Source organism: Pogoniulus pusillus, chromosome 23, assembly GCF_015220805.1.
Source record: "Pogoniulus pusillus isolate bPogPus1 chromosome 23, bPogPus1.pri, whole genome shotgun sequence".
Classification (NCBI taxonomy): domain Eukaryota; kingdom Metazoa; phylum Chordata; class Aves; order Piciformes; family Lybiidae; genus Pogoniulus; species Pogoniulus pusillus.
The window spans coordinates 16,083,132-16,105,948 of NC_087286.1; the positions used below are offsets into that span (position 1 = coordinate 16,083,132).

The window sequence follows — 22,817 nt, forward strand, 5'->3', positions numbered from 1 at the left end:
GAATCATAGAATCAACCAGGTTGGAAGAGACCTCCAAGATCAGCCAGTCCAACCTAGCACCCAGCCCTAGACAATCAACCAGAGCATGGCACTAAGTGCCCCAGCCAGGCTTTGCTTCAACACCTCCAGGGATGGCAACTCCACCACCTCCCTGGGCAGCCCATTCCAATGCCAGTCACTCTCTCTGCCAACAAATTCCTCCTCACATCCAGCCTACACCTGCCCTGGCACAGCTTGAGACTGTGTCCCCTTCTTCTGTTGCTGCTTGCCTGGCAGAAGAGACCAACCCCCACCTGGCTGCAGCCTCCCTTCAGGTAGTTGTAGACAGCAATGAGCTCTGCCCTGAGCCTCCTCTGCTGCAGGCTGCACACCCCCAGCTCCCTCAGCCTCTCCTCACAGGGCTGTGCTCCAGGCCCCTCACCAGCTTTGTCGCCCTCCTGTGGACACCTTCCAGTACTGCAACATCTCTCTTGAATTGAGGAGCCCAGAACTGGACACAGCACTCAAGGGGTGGCCTGAGCAGTGCTGATCACAGGGACAGAATAACCTCCCTGGTCCTGCTGGCTACACTGCTCCTGATCCAGGCCACGATGCCATTGGCTCTGCTGGCCACCTGGGCACACTGCTGGCTCATGTTCAGCTACTATCTACCCCACTGGAGAGACTGGTGTAGGAAACAAGTGAGCAAAGTCCTCTTAGAGGCAGTGCCTTTTAGTGGTGAGCAAAATGAGGAGTGTCTTTCACTGGGACTACACATCATCCGTTTCTCTGCTTTGGTCACTCCTGTTTGGCAGTGGTGAGACAGGTTTTCAGCACTTGGGGAGGTGCTTTTCACTGATATGCAATCTAGGCAGATGTATATCCTGATTTCCTTACAGCTGTCCTCATTTCCCTCCAACTAGTGATTATTGAACTGCTTTCCCTGCACTTTGCAAAGTGACTTTTCCCCCAGGTTTAATGGGTGTGTTTGGTGTGTTTGTCTTGTGAGCCCTGCCTGGATTTGTTGTGACTCTTTTCATTATGAAAGTATCAGCAGAGTAGGAAGGTAAAGGAGGGAAGAAAGTTTGGAAACTTGGGTGCAATCTTCTGGTTGAGTTTACAGATTGCTGTGTAAACTTGGACAGGCTGCCAGGGAAAGAAGGGGAGCAGGGGATGCTCAGCCTGGAGAGGAGAAGATCCAGGGAGAACTTTGAGCTGCCTTCCAGTAGCTGAAGAGATCCCCCAGGAAGGCTGCAGAGGGTGTCTAGATACAGGCCAGGGGGGAATGGTTTGAAGCTGAGACAGAGCAGGGTTAAGTGGAACTGAGGAAGAGGAAGAAGTTCTTCAGTATGAGGGTGGTGAGACTTTGGAGCTACCTGCCCAGAGAGGCTGTGGATGCCTACCCCATGGGGGCATTCAAGGCCAGGTTAGATGAGATATCCCTGCCTGTGGTGGGGAGCTGGAACTAGATGAGCTTTCAGGTCCCTTCCAACCTAAACCATTCTATTGATTCTATGATTCCACCTGCACCGCCTCAAGCTTGGGACACCCTTGAGTCCAGAGAAGGAACATGACCTCCCAAGACATCTACAAACACTTGTGGATTGCACTGGTTTTGCTCCCAAACGTTCCATTCCCATGCTCCTGAGGGCTGCTTGCTCATACCCACATCTTCATTAGTCTCATACCCATGTGTTCATTAGGCAAAGCCAATAAAGCCCAAGTCAAACCCCAGGTGGCTGTTTTGTACTGAGCAAAGAGAATCAAGCTTCGTAGCCTTGCAGCTGTCACAGACTCATTCTGTTTGGTTGTTTGAGTTTGTTTGGGTTCTTTTGGGGGGTTTTATTATTTCAAACTACATTTGAATAGCCAGAAAATGCCATGCCTTTTTTTTTTTTCCTTTTACCTGGCTACAATAATAGTTATTCACTGCACTTTCTCCTTCATGACTCCAGGATATCGATGAAGAAATTGAAGCAGAGTACAACATTTTGAAAGCTCTCTCTGATCACCCCAACGTAGTCAAGTTCTATGGCATGTACTATAAGAAGGATGTGAAAAATGGAGACCAACTGTGGCTAGTTCTGGAGGTAAATCATCTGCAAAAGAAAATGAGTTTTCTTCCATTTGACATTCCTGTGTGGAGTATAAATTCAGTGAATGAGATGCAAGTAATTCGTTTGCTGTGATTCTGGGATTCCTTCAGGAGTTTCTGTGTGTGTGATACACCAGATCAAGAACCCACTATGATGATTTTTTTCCCCCTGAAGGAATTTAAATTGACAGGCTTGAGAAGTGGGCCAGTGCAGACTGCACGAGGTTTGACAAGCCACAGTGCAAGGGCCTGTGTCTGGGTCAGGCCAGCCCTAGGCACAAACACAGCCTGAGTGCAGAGTGGGTTGAGAGTAGCTCTGAAGAAAGAGATTTGGGGGTGTTGGTTGATGAACCATAGAATCAACCAGGTTGGAAGAGACCTCCAAGCTCATCCAGTCCAACCTAGCACCCAGCCTTAGCCAATCAACTAGACCATGGCACTAAGTGCCTCATCCAGTTCATCTCTTGAACACCTATGAGAAGCTTCCCATGAGCAGGCAGCACACTCATGCAGCCCAGAAGGCAAATTGTGTGCTGGACTGCATCAAACAAGTGTGGTGAGCAGGGCAAAAGAGGAGATTCTACCCCTTTACTCTGCTGAGACCTGACCTGTCCAGTTTTGGTGTCCCCATCACAAAGACATAGAACCATGGGAGCAGGTCCAGAGCAGGGCCACAAGGGTGATCCAAGGGCTGGAGCACCTCTGCTGCAAGAGTAGTCTGAGGGAGTTGGGGTTGCTCAGCCTGGAGACAGCAAACTGCCAGCAGGGTAAGGGCAGTCCATTGCTGCTGGATAGCCTCTAGTGGCTTAGCTAGCCTAGGAGAGCTTACACATCTACCCAAAGTCACAGACTCACAGAATGATGGTGGTTGGAAGGGACCTTTACAGATCATCCAGTCCAATCCCTGCAGAGCAGGATCAGCTAGGACAGGCTGCTTGGGAACACATCCACAGAAGCTCTCTGGGCAGCCTGTTGCAGGGCTCTGTCTCCCTCACAGCAAAGAAAGTTCACCTCATGTTGAGGTGGAACCTCCTGTGTACCAGCTTGTACCTGCTGTTCCTTGTCCTGTCACTGAACACCACCCAAAAGAGACTGGCACCTTCTGTCATCCTCGTCCCCACCCCTCAGGTATTTGCAGACATTGCTAAGGTCCCTCCTCAGCCTTATCCTCTGAAGACTAAACAACCCCTGCTCTCTCAGGTTTTCCTCACAGGAGAGGTGTTCAAGTCCCCCCAGTTGTCCTTGTAGCTCTGTGTTGGACTCTCTCTAGCTTGTATAAGGGTAAGAGCTGTGAGAGGACCTCTCTGAAAACAGGCTGCTGCTGTGTGATAAGCACAGAGCAGCAATTCAGTGTAGTTCCTAGTGAGTCACTTCTATCTCCTGAGCATATAGCAAGCTGAGATCCCCTGAGGAGTCCTTCCTGGGTTTGTGCAGATCATTTAGAAGAGTCACCATACTTGAACTTGCTCAGAGATGCAGAGCTCTGTGCAACAGAGAGTATCACTTACTCCCTCCTTCCCAGTCTAAAAGTGTACAGGGGCTTACATCAAAGCTTTAAGCCAAGGACAGTAAATGGACTGGGGAATAGAGAGCTAAGGGGATGACAGGAATCATTTGTGATCTCAAGCAGCTGCAAGCATTTGTCAGCATTGCAGCACAGGGGAGTTCTGAGAGGGGGATTAGAGGATAGCAGTGTGGGATTCTGTTTGTTTTGGCTGCTCCTTCAAAGCAGAAAGGAAAACATGTCTGCAGTCAGCTGCTGATGGATGCCAGCACCAGAGCTCATCCTGCTTAGGAGTGGATCTGATGCTGACTAAGGAATGGTATCAGGACTGCTGCAGGTCCTGACAGTAAAAGCAACTAGGTCCCATCTGAGGTGACTGAGGAAGGGCAGCCAGCATGAGAGTTTCCAGTTCTGGGCCCCTCAATTCAAGAGAGATGTTGAGATGCTGGAAGGTGTCCAGAGAAGGGCAACAAAGCTGGTGAGGGGCCTGGAGCACAGCCCTGTGAGGAGAGGCTGAGGGAGCTGGGGGTGTGCAGCCTGCAGGAGAGAAGGCTCAGGGCAGACCTCATTGCTGTCTAGAAGTACCTGAAGGGAGGTTGTGGCCAGGTGGGGTTGGGCTCTTCTGCCAGGCACCCAGCAACAGAAGAAGGGGACACAGTCTCAAGTTGTGCCAGGGGAGGTCTAGGCTGGATGCTAAGAGGAAGTTCCTGCCAGAGAGAGTGATTGGCATTGGAATGGGCTGCCCAGGGAGGTGGTGGAGTTACTGTCCCTGGAGGTGTTGAAGCAAAGCCTGGATGAGGCACTTAGTGCCATGGTCTGGTTGCTTGGCTAGGGCTGGGTGCTAGGTTGGGCTGGATGATCTTGGAGGTCTCTTCCAACCTGGTTGATTCTGTGATTCTATCTCCAGACATGGAGCCTTAGCAACCTCCCTGGGAAACCTGTTCCAATGTTGCACCACCCTCATGGTGCAGAACTTGTTCCTAACATCCAGTCCAAATCTTTTAATTTCAAACCATTGCCCCTCATCCTATCCCTACAGGCCTTTGCAAACAGTCCCTCTGCAGCCTTCTTGTGTGCTCCCTTTAGCTACTGGAAAGTTGCTATTAGGTCTGCCTGGAGCCTTCTCCGGGTTGAGCAACCCCAATTTTCTCAGCCTCTCTGTAGGAGAGGTGCTCCAGCCCCCTGATCATCTTTATGGCCATCCTCTGGACCCTTCTCCATCAGGTCCATGTCCTTCCTGTGTTGAGAGCTCCAGAGCTGCACACAGCCCTCCAGGTGAGGTCTCAGCAGAGCAGAGCAGCAGAATCTCTTCTCTCCATCTTCTGGCCACGCGTCTTTGGATGCTTGTTTGCATCTCTTTTACATGAAGTAGAGGACTTTGTGTGCTGCACAGATGAATAATTTCCTGTAGGACTTTCATTTGGCATGGTCACAGTGTGCCTTTTTTGGACACAGTAGTTTCTGTACACAGATGTGTGTCCACTTAAGGGGATAAAGAGCAGTTAGTGGAGTTCCAGACAGGCTATGTATGGAAGTTGTTCTGCAGAGTGGACTTCCATCCTGGGAGTTACAACAAGAAAGCAGATAGGGCCCCCCCCTTTTTTCCTTTATGACATGGGGGATTTACTACATACAGTGCTCTCTCAGGAAATTGGGGTGATGGCAAAGAATTGTCCATTTGCTCTGGTTTGAGGGGGGCAATGGCAAAGAATTGTCCCTTTGCTCTGTTCTGAGGGGGGTGATGGCAAAGAATTCTCCCTTTGCTCTGCTTTGAGGGGTGTGATGGCAAAGAATCCTCCCTTTGCTCTGTTCTGAGGGGGGGGTGGGATGGAGGGGAGTTGTCATTTGTCTAAATATTATCAGGTATTTCCAAATGCCACAGAGAGAAGAAAAATTAGAGAATCAAAAATTGCTTTTTCATGTTTCTCACTCTGGGTCATTTTTTTTCATGGCTCTTTGGCTCTAATTGCTCCTTTCAGCCCAGGACTGACTATTTTGATCCATTACATGGCTGAATCAGTCTTGATTTCTCCTTTTCTGGTGTGTCCCTCTTTGCTTCCCAATTACAGCAATTTTTCAGTCTTGAATTGTGTCCCATTTTCTCCAGATCAAAGCTGCATGGCTACAATTATCATTGGATGCTTCAGAGTTTTAGTAAATACTCATCACTTCTCTGTGGAGTATTTCCTATTCCATTGTGTTTTGCACAGCCCATGCCTTTCAAACCACCTCTGAGCATATGTCATGGCCCAGCTTGCTGGAGAATGCTGCACATACAAAAAGCTGCTTCTGAGTAACCTCTAACAAAAAAAATGGTTACAACCACGAAGGAAAAAAGGAGAGTTTTGCCATCCCACTGTCACGGAGTGCCAGGGGTTAGAAGGGATTTCCAGAGATCTTTGAGTCCATTCCCTCTGGAAGGCAGGGGTGTGAGGGTGTGCAGCCTGGAGGAGAGTCAGGGGTGGCCTCATTGCTGTCTGCAACTACCTGAAGGGAGGCTGTAGTCAGGTGGGGTTGGTCTCTTCTGCCAGGCAACCAGCAATAGAACAAGGGGACACAGTCTCAAGTTGTGGCAGGGCAGGTCTAGGCTGGATGTTAGGAGGAAGTTGTTGGCAGAGAGAGTGATTGGCACTGGAATGGGCTGCCTAGGGGGGTGGTAGAGTCACTGTCCCTGGAGGTGTTCAGGCAAAGCCTGGATGAGGCATTTAGTGCCATGGTCTAGTTGACTGGCCAGGGCTGGGTGCTAGGTTGGACTGGCTGATCTTGGAGGTCTCTTCCAACCTGGTTGACTCTACGATTATGGTAAGTAAGAATGCATAAGAGGCTGCTCACAAGCACTCCCCTGGAGGTTTGGTAACACCAGCTCTGTATTTTTCTCCTTCCTCTGCTGAACAGTGATTATTGCTGGTCAGGACAAGTCTGTCATTTGCCAGTGTAACAGGAGCACATTTGGCTACAAACGTGAAAAGTACCAAAAATTAACCCAAATGGCTCCTCCAGCCCTTCTTAATTCCTTTCTGTCTTCCTCTGATGTTTTGCAGCTGTGCAACGGTGGATCTGTGACCGATCTTGTGAAAGGCTTTCTGAAGAGAGGTGAAAGGATGAACGAGCTGATAATTGCTTACATTCTGCACGAAGCTCTGATGGTAAGATGAGCTCTCAGTGAAAGGACAGGCAATCTTCAGCTCTTTGTTTTTTGGCACGAGCAGCCACGGGGTCATAACTGGCCTGTATTAGAGAATCATAGAATAGAATCAGGCAGAGCTGGAAGGGAGCACAAGGATCAGCCAGTTCCAACCTCCCTGCCATGGGCAGGGACACCCTACCCTAGATCAGGCTACCCACAGCCTCATCCAGCCTGGCCTTAAACACCTCCAGGGATGGGGCCTCAACCACCTCCCTGGGCAACCCATTCCAGCCTCTCACCACTCTCCTGCTCAACAACTTCCTCCTCATGTCCAGTCTAAACCTTCCCATCTCCAGCTTTGCTCCATTCCACCCAGTCCTGTCACTCCCTCATAGCCTAAAAAGTCCCTCCCCAGCTTTTTTGTAGGCCCCCTTGAGATACTGAAAGGCCACAAGAAGGTCACCTCAGAGCCTTCTCCTCTCCAGACTGAACAGCCCCAACTCTCAACGAAATCAGTGTGATGTGTAACTTCAGGTGGTTCTCCTTGAAGCAAGGTAGAGAGCAATTCATCTGTTTGTTTCTTTATTAAAGGAATTGAAATTGATTCCTGACAATTGATTTATTCCCCTAGCAACTGTACTAATGCAAGAAAAAATAATCATCTTTCTTTTGAGAAATAGGAGAACTATACCCAAATTAGTGCCCAGCTTCCTATGTCTGCATACAAAATACTTTGATGGCAAAATGATCACCACTCCTATTAAATTCAGACCTTATGAGGAGGCTAATCAGGATCAATGTCTTTATTTCTTATTTCCTTTTAACCAGAGTTTGACTCTCAGCAGTGAAATTAAGGCCTTAGAAGTTTTCTTTGAGGGTCTACTCCAAAGGTATTATCTATAATGTAGTTTTGTTATGCTTTTTAACCCCTGCATTTGTCTTAAATCTCCTATTTGACTTACAACAAGGCAGTTCAACAGTGTCACAGAATTCTTAGGGCTGGAAGGGACCTTGAGGATCATTCTGTTCCAACCTTGCTGCCATGGGCAGAAACACTTCCCACTAGATCAAATTGCCCAGATCCACATACAACCTGGCTTTAAAAACTTCCAGGGATGTGGCTTCCACCACCTCTTTGGGCAGCCTGTTCCAGTGTCTCACCACCCACCTGGTGAAGAGCTTCTTCCTAACATCTAATCTAAATCTCCCCTCCTCTAGCATGGATCAATCCCCCCCTAGTTCTATCACTGTCTGACACCCTGAAAAATCCCTCCCCAGCTTTCTCATAGCCCCCTTCAGATACTGGAAGGCCACAATAAGGTCTCCTTGACCCTTTTTTTTCCTCCAAGCTGGACAGCCCCAACTCTCTCAGCCTGTTCTCATAGGAGAAGAGCTTCAGCCCTCTGATCATCCTTGTGACTCTCCTCTGGGCATAGACTGGTCTAGGTTGTAAGAGACTTCAAAGACCATCTAGTTCTAACACCCCACCATAGGCAGGGACACCTCCCACTAGAACAGGTCACTCACATCCCAGCACTATTTCTCATGCTGTGCCACATGCTCTTCCAGCATGAACACCACCTCTCTGGCTTTGGGGTAAAGTAAAACCCTTTGGATTTATTTTCATGCTTCTGTGCTACCTTTGTGTTTCTGCAGCTGATGCTCAGAGGGCTGCAGCAGCTCTGCTCTAAGGACAGGCTACAAGAGTGGGGGCTCTGCAGTCTGGAGAAGAGAAGGCTTTGAGGAGACCTTGGAGCAGCCTTCCAATACCTGCAGGGGGCTAGAGAAAGGCTGGGGAAGGACTCTTGACAAGGTCTTTTAATGATAGAACAAAGGCTAATGGGTTTGAACTGGCAGAGAGGAGATTTAGACTGGATGTTAGGAAGAAGTTCATTACAGTGAGGGTGGTGAGACACCGGCATAGGTTCCCCAGGGAGGTTGTGGAGCACAGAATGTGATCAAAGATCTGTAATTCTGTTCTCCACAACCTCCATGGAGGTGTTCAAGGCCAGGTCAGTTGAGGCCTTGAGTGACCTATTCTAGTAGGAAGTGACCCTGCCTATGGCAGGGGGTAGGAACTGGATGGTCTTTGAGCTCCTTTCCAACCTAAACCATTCTGTGACTCTATCTGGAATAGCAAAAGGTGTTAGCAAAAAGTTCATTACCACATCTTACCTTCCAGGGACTTCAGCATCTGCATGAAAACAAAACCATCCACCGTGACATCAAGGGAAACAACATCCTGCTGACCACTGAAGGAGGAGTCAAGCTCGTGGATTTCGGTGTGTTGGCTTTACTTCTCTATACAAACAATGTGCTACAGCCAAAGTATGGAAAATAAGATCAGCAGGTCAGCTGTGAGTCTGGGAAGCCCAACCAGCACCTGTGGGTGACATTAGAATGAGCATCAAGTCTAGTCCTACCTAACCGGGGGGCCACCAGGCCCCCCGGCCTTTAGATCCCCTCCACCATTCACCCAGTGATGCACACCCTGGGGACTCACCAGTGATGATGGGAGGAGGATCCCTCTGCCCAGTTGGGCAAGCTTAGGGCTTCTGCCTTTCCTGGGGGCATTAAAAAGGGGAGTGGGCGGGGAGGGCAAAGTGGTCACAGCTGGGGTGGGAGGAGACTCCAACAGAACCCAGGTGCTCTGGGTTTGGAGGATAAAAGGGGGAAATGCAGAGTGGGATGGGAAAGGGGAGGTGGTGCTGAAAGGAGGGAGATAGCTGTGCCTGGAGTGCTTATAAAAAGTCTGGATGGGGCACTTAGTGCCATGGTCTGGTTGATTGGCTAGGGCTGGGTGCTAGGTTGGACTGGATGAGCTTGGAGTTCACTTCCAACCTGGTTGATTCTTCGATTCTCTGGCTCCAAAGCCAATATTGTTTGGTATATGTTCTGTTCTGAGTTCCTCAGTTCAATTTACTGGTCACTGCTTCACAGTTGTGAATATAATGCTCTCATTCAGCAGATGGGGAAAAAATCTCTATTTCCCCCTTTCTCCTCCTACTTTGTTAATGAGATTTATCCAATTGATGCATAACCATTTATTTTTTTAACTAATGATGAGATTTTAGCTCCTAATAGTGCAGTGTCTTCCTGCCAGTAGGCTGTATTTATGCAGCTCCCATGACTTCACACACAAAGCTATTAGGGTTACTAATTCTGCTGAAAATTTGTCTGGTTTTGTTCCTGATTTTATTCCTCAGATAAAAATCTCCCTGTTGAAAAGCCTCCAGACTTCCTAAATTGTCTGCCATAGACTTGCTAGCATTTTCTGATAGTCTGGAAGTTTAATGTGAGGCCAAATCAATACTTAATGTGTTGTGGATACTAATTTTTTGGTAGAGGTGCTGAAGGCAATTAGAGACGTGGAGGATCAATGCTTCTGGAAATTAATTCACTTATGCAGATGTCAAAACATACAAGCTGCAGGGGTGAGGACCTGAATGCTTTATTCCCCAGTCACTGCAATCTGCTGCTGAGGCTCTAATTGAAAAATAATCTTCACATCTTGTGGGGAGCATTGTGATGGCAAAGCACAGAGGAGAAAGGCACAAACATAGGTGCACACACAGTTACCTGGGCTGAGGAAAGGCCTCTGGTGTCTGCAGCCCTTCCTCTCAAAGGAGTGTGGGACCTGCACCTTAGCTTAGGAGTAGATAAAGGAGGCTCAGGGGAGACCTTATTGCTGTCTACAACTACCTGAGGGGTGGTTGTGGCCAGGAGGAGGTTGCTCTCTTCTCTCAGGTGGCCAGCACCAGAACGAGAGGACACAGCCTCAGGCTGCACCAGGGGAGATTTAGGCTGGAGGTGAGGAGAAAGTTCTTCACTGAGAGAGTCATTGGACACTGGAATGGGCTGCCCGGGGAGGTGGTGGAGTCACTGTCCCTGGAGCTGTTCAAGGCAGGATTGGACGTGGCACTTGGTGCCATGGTCTAGCCTTGAGCTCTGTGGTAAAGGGTTGGACTTGATGATCTGTGAGGTCTCTTCCAACCCTGATAATACTGTGATACTGTGATACTGTGTAGGACCTGCACCTTAGCTTAGGAGTACAGGAGTGTTAGGACCTGCACCTTAGCTTAGGAGTAGATAAAGGAGTGTAGGACCTGCACCTTAGCTTAGGAGTAGATAAAGGAGTGCAGGACCTGCACCTTAGCTTAGGAGTAGATAAAGGAGTGTAGGACCTGCACCTTAGCTTAGGAGTACAGGAGTGTTAGGACCTGCACCTTAGCTTAGGAGTAGATAAAGGAGTGCAGGACCTGCACCTTAGCTTAGGAGTAGATAAAGGAGTGTAGGACCTGCACCTTAGCTTAGGAGTAGATAAAGGAGTGTAGGACCTGCACCTTAGCTTAGGAGTAGATAGAGGTTTTCTTGGGCTTTCATAGATTTACAGAATGGTTTAGGTTGGAAGAGACCTGAGAGATTATCCAGCTCCAACCCCACTGCCAAGGGCAAGGACATCTTCTACTAGCTCAGGTTGCTCAAGGCCTCATCCACCCTGGTCTTGAGTACCTGCAGGGAGGGGGCACCCATGAACCTCCCTTGGAAACCTGTTCCAGTGTCTCACTACCCTCTCTGTTCCCAATCTCCAGTCTAAATCTACCCTCCTCAAGCCTCAGTCCATTCCCTCTCATCCTATCACTGCAAGCCCTTGTAAAAATACACTCTCCAGCTTTCTTGTAGCCTACTTCAGGTACTGGAAGACTGCTCTGAGGTCTCCCTGGAGTCTTCTTTTTTCCAGGCTGAGCAGCCCCAGCTCTCCCAGCCTACCCTTCAGCCCTCTGATCATCTTTGTGACCCTCTTTTGTACCCACCCCATCAGCTTCATGTCCCAACCCCGCCAAAAGCAGTCTGAAGCCAAAAATGAGTAGGTTCAAGAGGGAACAATCTAGAGAGTCAACAGAATCATGGTGGAAGACCTCCCACTCCCCCTCAGGCTGATGTTTAAGGTATTCAGCTGGGATTTGGGAGATTTGTGTCTTCTGCTTAAGAGGATTTAACCCCACATTAATCAGATTCCAAGGGCATTTTTTAGCCCGGAATGTGAGTTGGTCAAAATCTCTCCTGTTGGCACTGCTACAGACTGTTGTACATAGACATTGATTGGATCAGGGGCTGAAACTCAGAGCCACCTTTCAGCATGTGAGCCTGTGGACCTGCAGGCTACAGAGTGAGTAAACACACAAGACACAGTCTGCTTTTCTCCCAGTAAATACTCAGTACAACCCAATTTTTTGTTTTAGATTGAGCCAATCCTTACATGGGGCCAAGCAAACAGACAAAACCAACTCCAAATAGTCACATAGCACTTTCTAGCTCTTCTGTTGTGGACAGGGGAGAAAAACCAGTGGATCAAGGACTCCTTCAGCCATCAAACACTCCTGATAGAATGTGAGCCCTGGCCAAGAGAATTTAATCTTCACCATCCTCCTGTGTGCTTGTTGATGAGGGTGATGGTTTGGGTGTTACTTGCCCCCCCACTGTTATGAAATCACCCAGACTAGACTCAGCCAGCTGGAAATTAAGGAATGAAGCTTTATATTCACAGCTTAGCACAATATACAAGCAGATATTCACAACCTATACAGCTATATATAGGAATATATGAGATAAAGGTAATACAGAAACACAGCAGCCCTCCCAGAAACCAGAGTCCCCAGGAGGGGCTCCCAACCACCCTTCCACTTTATTCCCACCCCTCTACCTTATCCCAGACTTTGTCTTATGTGCAAGGTGAGTTTGGAGGCTTGTCCAGAGGGGTTGGGAAGCAGAAGGGTTAGTTACACAGACAGCAGGCCAGGGAGAAAAGGACAGACATCAGCTGCAGCAGAGACCCACTGCGTTACCTGCGCTTTGTGTTCTTGTCTTTATCCATCTCAGCAAGCCTATGAGTGAAGCAGGCATCACCACTGTTTTCTTTTTACAGCCTACAATCTAATTTCTCTCATTAAAATGTTCCAATTAGCTCCAAACCAGCATAACAAGTCAGGTTGCAATGGCCTGGGACTCTAGAGCCACCTCGTGAGTAGGCTGAGAAGTCAGATGCGAGTGATTCAGGTTTGACTGTTGGGGCAATTGGAGGAAGGACATTTTAGTCTCTGTCTCTTTTAATACATATGATGGTTCCCAGCCTCACATGTCCTGCTGACATTGAAGAGGAGCTCAGCACGACCTTGAGCATTTCAGAAGCTTCTGTAGATGACTTGTTCCCGAGCAGTCAGAGTACCCTATTGTGCCTCTCTCTTCGTGCCCTGCCTTAGCTGTGACTGCTGTCTGAATCACTCTGCACAAACAAAACAATTAATCAAAAATAATTTGATTTGAAACTGTTCAAAATTAAAATAATTTTCCTTCTGCCCTTAGCTCACTTGGAGCAATGAATCATAGTAAGGCTTGCATCTGCCTTAGTCATTCTAGCATGCATCCATAATAAAGCTGTCTGCTTCGCTGATCCCGATCACAGCCAGGCTGTTATTGTGCTGTCGTTTCTGCAGAGCCTGGCACTCACATGTTGCTTCTGCAGAGCTTTTACTAGGGGCTGTGGCAGAAGGCAAGGAAAGTAAGAGCCTTTGAAGAAGGCTTTCTTCGTGAGCAGCTTGTCAGACAGCTTGGAACCCCATCCAAGTTTCTCAGACCAGGGTTAGCAGGGCTAACATGGATTGCACTGACTGGAGCTGTGGAGCGTTTCCATTGTTGAATGTGTAATTCTTTGTCGAAGGCTTAGTGGTTTAAAGCTTGTTTTGTGAATGGAAACCTTTGTGCTGTCCAGTAGTGAAAAACAGAAATAATGTGGCCAAATTCTGTGTCCAGGATAAGCTGTTCACTTGGGGTGGCACATACTTTTCTTCTGCTAATTCACATAAAGATGTCCCTGATGGCTTAAGCATTAAAGAAGCTTGACACAGAAAGCTGTTGTCATAAGCACAAGTCCTGTGAGGAGAGGCTGAGGGAGCTGGGGGTGTGCAGCCTGCAGAAGAGGAGGCTCAGGGCAGAGCTCATTGCTGTCTACAACTACCCAAAGGGAGGTAACAACCCCCTGGTCTTTGCCTTATTTTTAGGTTTTCTTAAGGGAATATTTGAATGATTTTGCAAGAAAGCAGTAGGAAAGGGGAAGAGGGGGAAGATACTTTTGGTAGGGGAATATGCAAGTTAAAAAAAGCTGTTAAGCTCTATGCTTGATTAGTTTCTGAAGTGCTGGAAGAAATGTTACTAAGTGTGGAACTCCATCCTCTTCCCTCTCTGCACAGAAGAAGCCCAAGGAAATACCATTTGTCATAAGACATACACTCCCTGAGCTGAAATGACACTTGACTGCTAAAAGCAAAAAGGCAATAACCCAAGCAAACAAAAGGCACACAACCCCCCCACCAAAAGCATCAAGATAGCAGTGGTGGATGGTTCACATGAAATCAGCTTTTCACTGACGTTAAAGCAAAACCAAACCAAAAAAAGCAAGCAAAGAGGGAGAAAAGAGGAGGAGGAGGAAGAAAAAATGCTTCAGTTTATTTAATAAGTACAGCTCCAAGTGGGGAAAAGCTCAGCAGTGCGTTGGCAGAGAAGGCTGTGCACACTGATGTGCTGCTCTTTGTCTCATGGTCCTGATCTCTGCAGAAAGTTGTGATTATTTATAATAGCTGACGCTTGGAATCAAAACAATTTATTCAGTGCCTCTCTTTGCCTGCAGATCTGAATCCTGCTTCCTAGCCCAAGCCTGCAAAATAAAATCGCTTAGCTCAGGGATCTCCCCCAACAGGCAGAAAGGGAGAGAGCAGAGGAGCCTCCTCTCCCTCCAGAACACGAGGGTCACCTAATGATGTCTCTTGGCATCGCTGCAGCCCTGCCAGAGTGTTCTGAGTGACCTGTTTGGCTCGGGCTAGGAGCGGCCGCAGACGGCGTGAGACGGAAGCTGGACCTCAGACAACTCCTTGAGGTAGCAAAACTAAAGCCCCCTCTTAGCTGAGGCGAAGCAGGATTGATGGACTTTGTGCTGAGGCTCACATTGTCCTGCTTTCCATGATGCAATCACTCTGCAGGCACACAGAGAGAAGGGGATTCAAGTTTCTCAAGCCTGGAGGAGACTGCAGCCAGAAAAGCAGTGGTTGTTTGTCCCAAAGGAAGAGGCAAGATCTGTCTTGCTGCCTTCTTTTCAGCAGCTCCATACACTAAGAGAGATGATCTGGAGCTGGGGGAGAATAGGGTTAGTCTGGATCTTAGCTCTGAAGAGGTTCTTCAGTACTGGATCTTAGCTCTGAAGAGGTTCTTCAGTACTGGATCTTAGCTCTGAAGAGGTTCTTCAGCACAAGGGTGGTGAGACTCTGGAATAGGATGCCCAGGGAGGTGGATGCCTCCTTCGTGGAGATGTTCAGGGCCAGGTTGGATGAGGCCTTGAGCAACTGAGTCATAATCACAGAAACATCCAGGTTGGAAAAGCCTCTCAGGATCACCAAGTCCAATCTATAACCCTCCTCTACAGGATTAATCTTAAACCATATCCCGAAGCACCACATCCAAATGACCTTTAAACACATCCAGGGTGGGTGACTCCATCACCTGCCTGGGCAGCTCATTCCAGTGCCTACCCAGTCTCAGCTTGAGTCTAGTTGAGAGGCTTCCCTGCCCATAGTGGGGAGGTTGGATTAGATGATCTCTGAGGTCCCTTCCAAGCTCAGAGCCATTCTTTGATTCTATGATTTCAGCAGTTCTGTACATTCCTGTGATAGACAGATGCAGATATTTTGTGAATCAGAGCTAAACACAGCTTCAGGGTGAAAAAAACAGATCAAGATCTGTATGGTAACTTAACCACCACTCAAAGAAAAACTAAACCCAAAGCAGGAAGTTTTCCTATAGACAGAGGTTTAGGTGGTATTTCCACTGGGCAGTTTGTGAGCCAGTCCAGAGGAGGCCATGAAGATGCTCAGAGGGCTGGAGCTCCTCTGCTATGAGGACAGGCCATGAGAGTTGAGGTTCTGCAGTCTGGAGAAGAGAAGGCTTTGAGGAGACCTTATAGTGGCCTTCTAGTATCTGAAGGGGGCTACAGGAAGGCAGAAGAGGTACTATTGACAAGGTCTTGTAATGAGAGGACGAGAGGTAATGGGTTTAAACTGGCAGAGGGGGGATTTAGACTAGATGTTAGGAGGAAGTTCTTTGCAGTGAGGGTGGTGAGACACTGGCACAGGTTGCCCAGGGAGGTTGTGGCTGCTCCCTCCCTGGAGGTGTTCAAAGCCAGGTTAGATGAGGTCTTGTGCGACCTGTTCTAGTGGGAGGTGTCCCTGCCTATGGCGGGGGTTGGAACTGGATGATCCTTGAGGTCCCTTCCAACCCAGACCATTCTGTGACTCTATGATTCTGTGTGAATTGCTCCTGCTGTGAACCATAGGAAGGGTTTTGAGGAAGATGAGGTCAAGCACATTGAAAACAGCCAATACAGAGTTGAAAGCAACTAGTGGAGCTCACAGTATTTCAGAACAATGAACAGTCACTGACAGAGTGAAGCTGAGTCTTTTTGCTCCTTTTAAAGAGAAGCAGATTGTGTGTATGAAGGCAGAATAAGTGAGCTTCAGCATCAAGCAGACTGAGGTAGGAACAGGAGTAGAACTCAGCACCTTTCTCACTGTCCACGATGTTGACACTTCAGAATCTGCCTCTGGTGGACCTCGGAGCTGGCTGTTGCTGAAATCCATGATAGGTCAGGGTGTGCTGTCTGAGGAGCTGTTTTTCTCTGTGTGTTGTGCTCTCCTCTTTGCACACACTGGAGATGTTTCCAGCCGATACCCCTTTGGTTTGTACAGCAGCAAATCGGTGGCAGACTGGGCAGAGCTGCTGCAGCCTGCTCAAATTCCTAATGGTTCAATGTCTTCATTTAAAACCAGAAGGAATCTTTAGAGCTCAGAGTTCACTTTCCAGCCCTTTGCCTTGAAATAGTTAATTCCTAAAACTACAGCTCATATTGCAAAGCTGATTTGCAGGCATTGGATGTTGCCTTGAAAATGTGCTTTGAGCATGGAGAGACTTCAGGTTTTGTAAGAACTTTCTGAGGTTTTACTGGTTTGTTATTTCTTTTTTTTTTTGTCCTAATGGCAGGGCAGCTAAGAGATAAGGATAAGTATTTTTTGGTGGTGCTTGACCTGAAATATAGACATAATGGAACAGAGGTCTAGCATCAGTAGTGAGCATTAAGAGAAAAAGAGACTCTGTGGATGGTACAGTACCTTAATTTCCCCTCTAAAGTGCTTTACCTCTCTCCTAAACCAGGCTGTAGCAGAACTGTAATTAGCCAGTCAAAACAGATAGACTCAGGTTATTAACAAAATGGCTCATCTGGGACTAAATCCCAGTCCTGCTGGAGTCACTGGAAACAAAGGATGCAGAGAACCTCAGCGGCAGCACCAAGTGCCTTGGAAGCCTGAGCCTCTCTTTGCAGAGAAATGGAAAGCTGTACTTGAGGTTCACCTGTGGAGGAAGCCGTAGTGCCAGGAGGAGGATGGCAGCGTTCAGAAGGGCTGTCCTGGATGGACCTAGCAGCTGCTCTGATTACAGCTTCCCTTCGTTCTTCCAGGTGTGTCTGCCCAGCTGACCAGCACTCGTCTCCGGCGCAACACCTCCGTGGGCACCCCGTTCTGGATGGCTCCAGAGGTTAGATTCAGTTGGTTGCTGCTTCAGTCTGCATTTCTGTGCTTTCTTTCACTGCCTTCTTGGCCACTGCTCCTTTTACTCATTGAAACAGCAATGGCCTTTGGGTTTGTTTTTTTCTGGCTGTTGAATGCTGTAAGGCATCTGCAAAGGTCTTTTTAATTCAGCGGTCATCGTTTTTACAGCCTCTAATTCTGATTGTATCTCTCTTCTGACCTGCAGTCTGCATAGGACAAGTAGTGGCTGTGTGGAAGTGTCATGTAAATCTGATTCAGAAGCAAGTCTTGGGCTGTGTAGTGACAAGTAACGTGCTAAAGCCTCATCTTAAACATCTCCTGGCTTTCTTTTCTTGTTTGTCAAGGATTGGGTTTACGTTGGTGTGTCAGGACTCTGCTTTAGAATTGCTGAAGTGCCACCAGTTGCTGGCAGCTTTCCTTCTGAAGGAAATCGTGTCCAGTCCATGGTCTCTGGGTCCATAATTTGGTGGCATGGCTCTCCTGCTTGTTGGCACTGGCAGGCAGATAGTTCAATTAAAGACTGATTAAGGATCAAAGAACTCTTTCTTTCTCCAAAGGAATAATCCTCCTGCCCGTGCCACGGTGTGTAAATGGGCACAGCTTACAAGCTCCAGAAATTTGGTTGTCTTGACTTAAAGCTGAAAGTAGGGAATCCAGTTCTTCTCACAGAAACTGTTTAAAAGGCCTTTTTTTTGGGCAAGGATTAAGGTAAAATGGGGGTTATTTTTGAATTTGCAAGGTTAGAGGCAGAGAGGAAGATGCTGAATTGTTTACTGAGATGTTTAAGAGCAAAGGGTACCAGCAGTGATCCTTTCCAGCCTTCCACGCTCTGCAATACAGATACCTCATCTCCCCCTGGTTGGGAGGAGGTGGTGCTGTGATACCTTACAGTTTTCACACCCAGAAAGCTTTTGATACAGCTAACAGCAAGGGATGGAAGAGATTATGATTCATTAATAATACTGTGGCTCTTTGAAGATTCCTCCAGTCTGAAATGGAAGCATTTTAAGCTGAGGCAGGAAAAATGGCTCGTTATAAACAAGCCTTTGTGCTTACACTATTTGTGCACACCAAATGCACTATATGCATCTATTTACAGCGCTGAAACTCCTCTCTTTGTAGACTGGAGTGCATTTTGGTAAACATACTCTGTTTATGCACCTCGGGCTGGCCCCGTAGCTAGCAGCATGCACATTGGTTTGGACCTGGAGCTAATAGGGTGACAGATCCTAAATTCATCCAGCGTCGTGGATGAGCTGAGCTGAAACAGCTTTGCTGTAATCCAGTAGCAAACACACTGTTGAGAAATTAGTTTGCTCTTGAAATTGGCTGATTTGGCTGAGGACCCAGCAGGAGAGAGTGAACTCAACTTCTCTTTTCCTGCTTGTTTCACTTCTCAGAAAGTGCACTGTAGCTCTGTTAGTTGTTTGGAAGGATAATCCACAGCAAAGAGACTTAGGGCTGCCGAGTTTCCTTCTGCTTCCTTAAGCTGTGGCGTGCAGTTTGCCACCTTCTGCTGAAAAAAAACAGTTTGCACCCTTCTGTCAGGTCAGTGACCATCTGGCCAGGGAACCTGCTGTTGCTGGACACCTGCTCTCTTTAGTTCAACCACCATGTTCAACCAGCAGCAGCAGGGTGCTTTAGCTTGCTGAATGTCTGCAAGTCTGTTTGTTTCACCGAGTGCCTGCGTCCCGTAAGAGGCTTCCCCGGCCGTGGGTGTGCTTTTCAGCTTGGACTTTTGCCCATCCAACAACAATCCCAGTCTTTTACTCCAACAGGTGATTGCCTGTGAGCAGCAGCTAGATAGCTCCTATGATGCCAGGTGTGATGCATGGTCACTGGGTATTACTGCAATAGAGCTGGGAGATGGAGATCCACCCCTTGCTGATTTGCACCCTATGAGGGCACTCTTCAAAATACCCAGGTAATACCTTGATGTGCTTATTTCTTGCTAGGTTAGACTGAGCTTTTCCCTTGACTGTTACTTTCTTCAGACTTGGATTGTCTAAGTTTGTGGAGTTTCTTTGTGTTATTTGTACTAGGGGGAGGTTAGAAACACTTTCTCCAGCTGTATTTTCTGCAGGCTCTGCTTCAACTGTGGGAGCACATTGAGAAGTTCAGAGTTGACTGTGGCTACAACTGGGAAAAAGCCACCAGGCCTTCTCCTGAGTGGGCTGCTGCCCGATATACATACTTAGCTTGGGTTACAGTGAATGACTGGGCTGCAGCAAGAGCAGTGTGGCCACAGGGCAAGGGAGGGGATTCTGCCCCTTTACTCTGCTCTCCTCGGACCCCACCTGGAGTCCTGTGTGCAGTTCTGGAGCCCCCAACACAAGAAGGACATGGAACTGTTGGAGCCAGTCCAGAGGAGACCATCAAGATGCTCAGAGGGCTGCAGAAGCTCTGCTATGAGGACAAGATATAAGAGTTGGGGCTATGCAACCTGGAGAAGAGAAGGCTTTGAGGAGACCTTATAGTGGCTTTCCAGTACCTGAAAGGGGCTACAGGAAGGCTGGGGAGGGACTATTGTCTTTTAATGACAGGATGAGCAGTAATGGATTTAAACTGGCAGAAGGGAGATTTAGACTAGATGTTAGGAAGAAGTTCTTTCCAGTGAGGGTGGCACAGGTTGCCCAGGGAGGTTGTGGCTGCTCCCTCCCTGGAGGTGTTCAAGGCCAGGTTGGATGAGGCCTTGAGCAACCTGCTCTAGTGGGAGGTGTCCCTGCCTATGGCAGGGGTTGGAGCTGGATGATCCCTGAGGTTCCTTCCAACCGAAACCATTCTATGATTCTATGACTTACGAAGGCCACTGTGGTGAACAGGCCCTATACCTGTTCTCAAGAGTTGCCTCTTCTCCTTTGAAGCACAGTCTTGCTCCACCACTTGCCTCCATTTAGGCTGCCACTCTTCATTATCTTGTGCTGCTCCTGGCAGTTCCACTGTGCCCATCCTTGGGCAGTGCAAATAGCAACTTCTTGTTCTGCTTTCTTTGAAGCTGGAGATAAAAGTTCCCAAAGTGCTACTTAGAGTGTTTCAAAGAACATCAGTCCCAAAGTCTGCAGAGGATGATGATACAGCCATTTGTGGATTTCACTCTATCCTTTGCAGCAGTACCAGCTGAGAGGCATGAGTGCCTCAGGTCCTTTCTATCTGAGTTGCCTGAATTAGGTTAAATTACCTTTGGGTTTCGGAAGTGTTGGGTGAGTTGGCACTGAGGCAGAGTACAAATGCTCTTCTCACCTCTGCTTGCTGTGGGAACAGCAGTTACACACTGGGGCACTCAGTCATTTCAGCTGGGCCTTCAAACACACATCTGGCTTATACCCTTCCAAATACTGGCTTCTTTCAACCCTGCAGCAAATAGAAGGTCAAGAGCCTGCCACTCCAAAGAGGAAAAATTGAGAGTGATACAGTAAATATTAATCAGCACTTAAAGAAAAGCAGTTGACAGGAAAGGCACCTCCTCTGTGGGTCATTCCTTTTGTCTTTGTGACTGGACTCAGTGCAAGTGGCACCTCTGTTTGAATGGAACAATCTGAACCTGATTAACAGCTAGGGTAACCAGCTCTGACCACAGAAGAGAGAGCAGGAGTGTTTAGTTACAACAGATCTGTATTTACTCCTTCTCCTGACTTCTCATCATCTTCTAATGAGTGAGAAACAGTTAACCAAGAGCTGCTTCCTTCTGACACTTGGCTCAGCAGATTGATGCAGTCCTGCTGGGAAAAGGTGAAGTAGCATTTCTCTTACAACGTTTTCCTAAGGAGGGGAGTTGTTTCAGGCTTGAGAGGGGAACGTTGCCATTACAAGCAGTTGGTGATTAATGGCTTGTAAGTTTCATTTCCCTTTATTGATTTGATTGGGAAAAAGCATGGTGATAGTTAGTTATGCTTGGTAGATCATCTCCATCCTGTTTTTCCTTGTTAGTTATGTAAAAGAGAAGCAGCAGTGAGGCATTCTGTCATCTACCCATATTCATTTTGTCAGCAGAAAATCAATATCTTCTGTCAGTGGCCTTCTACAACTCATTACTCAGCCTGCCTTCACACTTTGCTTTTGTGGAGTGAGTAGCTTATTAACTCATCATCACACTGACCTTTGCAGGAATCCTCCTCCAACCCTACAGCAGCCTGAACTGTGGTCACCTGAATTCAATGACTTCATTAACAAGTGAGTAACAACACAGACCACTGTAGCTGGATGTGGAACATGTGGAATTGTCCTGTGTAAAATACCTTTCTGTTCTCCCTGAAATTCTGTTGCTGCTGATACTGCTCCTTAAAACAAACCAAACAAATAATTGGTGAATCCAGTTTGACTCTCAAGTGAGGCTGCAGGTTTAAAACATGAAATAACATTTTACCACACTTGGCAGTTTTGGTTTCTCTTCAATTAAGGCGTTTTTAGTTTCAAAATCCTGGCCTGTGTCAGGATCAGTGTAGCCAGGAGGACAAGGGAGGTTATTCTGCCCCTGTACTCAGCACTGCTCAGGCCACACCTTGAGTGCTGTGTCCAGTTCTGGGCTCCTCAATTCAAGAGAGATGTTGCAGTACTGGAAGGTGTCCACAGGAGGGCGCCAAAGCTGTGAGGGGCCTGGAGCACAGCCCTGTGAGGAGAGGCTGAGGGAGCTGGGGGTGTGCAGCCTGCAGCAGAGGAGGCTCAGGGCAGAGCTCATTGCTGTCTGCAGCTATCTGAAGGGAGGCTGTAGCCAGGGGGGGTTGGGCTCTGCTGCCAGGCACCCAGCAAGAGAACAAGGGGACACAGGCTCAAGTTGTACCAGAGGAGGTCTAGGCTGGATGTTAGGAGGAGGTTGTTGTCAGAGAGAGTGATTGGCATTGGAATGGGCTGCCCAGGGAGGAGGTGGAGTCACTGTCCCTGAAGGTGTTCAGGCAAAGCCTGGATGAGGCACTTAGTGCCATGGTCTTGTTGCTTGGCTGGGGCTGGGTGACAGGTTGGCCTGGATGATCTTGGAGGTCTCTTCCAACCCAGCTGATTCTATGATTCTATGATCTTTTCCTGTGAAATCTTAAGAACCTCTTGATTCAGAAGGATGTATGAACTGCAGCAAGCATTTCAGCAGCTAACAGTGATCCCTCAGTGACCATGCCCCTTTTTTGCCAGCACAGATGCTTGACTAAAGATTATGAGAAGCGTCCAACGGTATCCAGTCTCCTGCAGCATGATTTTATTAAGCAAGTTGAAGGAAAGGAAAGCATCCTACAAAAGCAGCTCATGGAATTTATTGATGTTCATCAACAAATGGGAGTCACTGAAAAGGCAAGGTAATTATAGTTAAAAAGTTGGGCAGTTTTGATCCTTTCACTGTTTCAGAAGGTCAGAGCAAGATTCGCCTCTCAACTTTAGCTGGCCAAGAGAGGTGGTGGAGACTCCACCCATGAAGACATTCAAGGTCTAATTTGTTGGGGCTCTGAGCAACCTGATCTAGTTGGAGGTGTTCCTGGT

The 22,817-nt window shown here is 47.9% G+C and overlaps 1 protein-coding gene and 1 long non-coding RNA gene across 4 annotated transcripts in view; one reads left to right on the forward strand and one right to left on the reverse strand.

Annotated features, from left to right (window-relative positions):
- MYO3A (myosin IIIA) overlaps positions 1-22,817 on the forward strand; it is an 84,297-nt gene that overhangs the window by 3,849 nt on the left and 57,631 nt on the right. The window contains exons 2-8 of the mRNA XM_064162723.1: positions 1,935-2,069; positions 6,620-6,724; positions 8,888-8,987; positions 17,264-17,340; positions 19,133-19,278; positions 21,459-21,524; positions 22,481-22,636. Of these exons, the coding sequence (XP_064018793.1) occupies positions 1,935-2,069; positions 6,620-6,724; positions 8,888-8,987; positions 17,264-17,340; positions 19,133-19,278; positions 21,459-21,524; positions 22,481-22,636 (785 nt within the window). The remainder of the gene's footprint in view (positions 1-1,934; positions 2,070-6,619; positions 6,725-8,887; positions 8,988-17,263; positions 17,341-19,132; positions 19,279-21,458; positions 21,525-22,480; positions 22,637-22,817) is intronic.
- Positions 1,513-9,244, reverse strand: LOC135185704 (uncharacterized). 3 transcript variants are annotated; one of them, XR_010306575.1, is made up of 5 exons: positions 9,209-9,244; positions 8,881-9,088; positions 7,169-7,248; positions 6,704-6,806; positions 1,513-2,078 (listed from the first exon to the last, which is right to left on the reverse strand). It is a non-coding gene; the product is annotated as an uncharacterized LOC135185704 (long non-coding RNA). The 3 variants fall into 3 exon arrangements; XR_010306573.1 differs by lacking the exon at positions 7,169-7,248; XR_010306574.1 differs by lacking the exons at positions 1,513-2,078; positions 7,169-7,248 and having other exon boundaries at positions 6,428-6,806.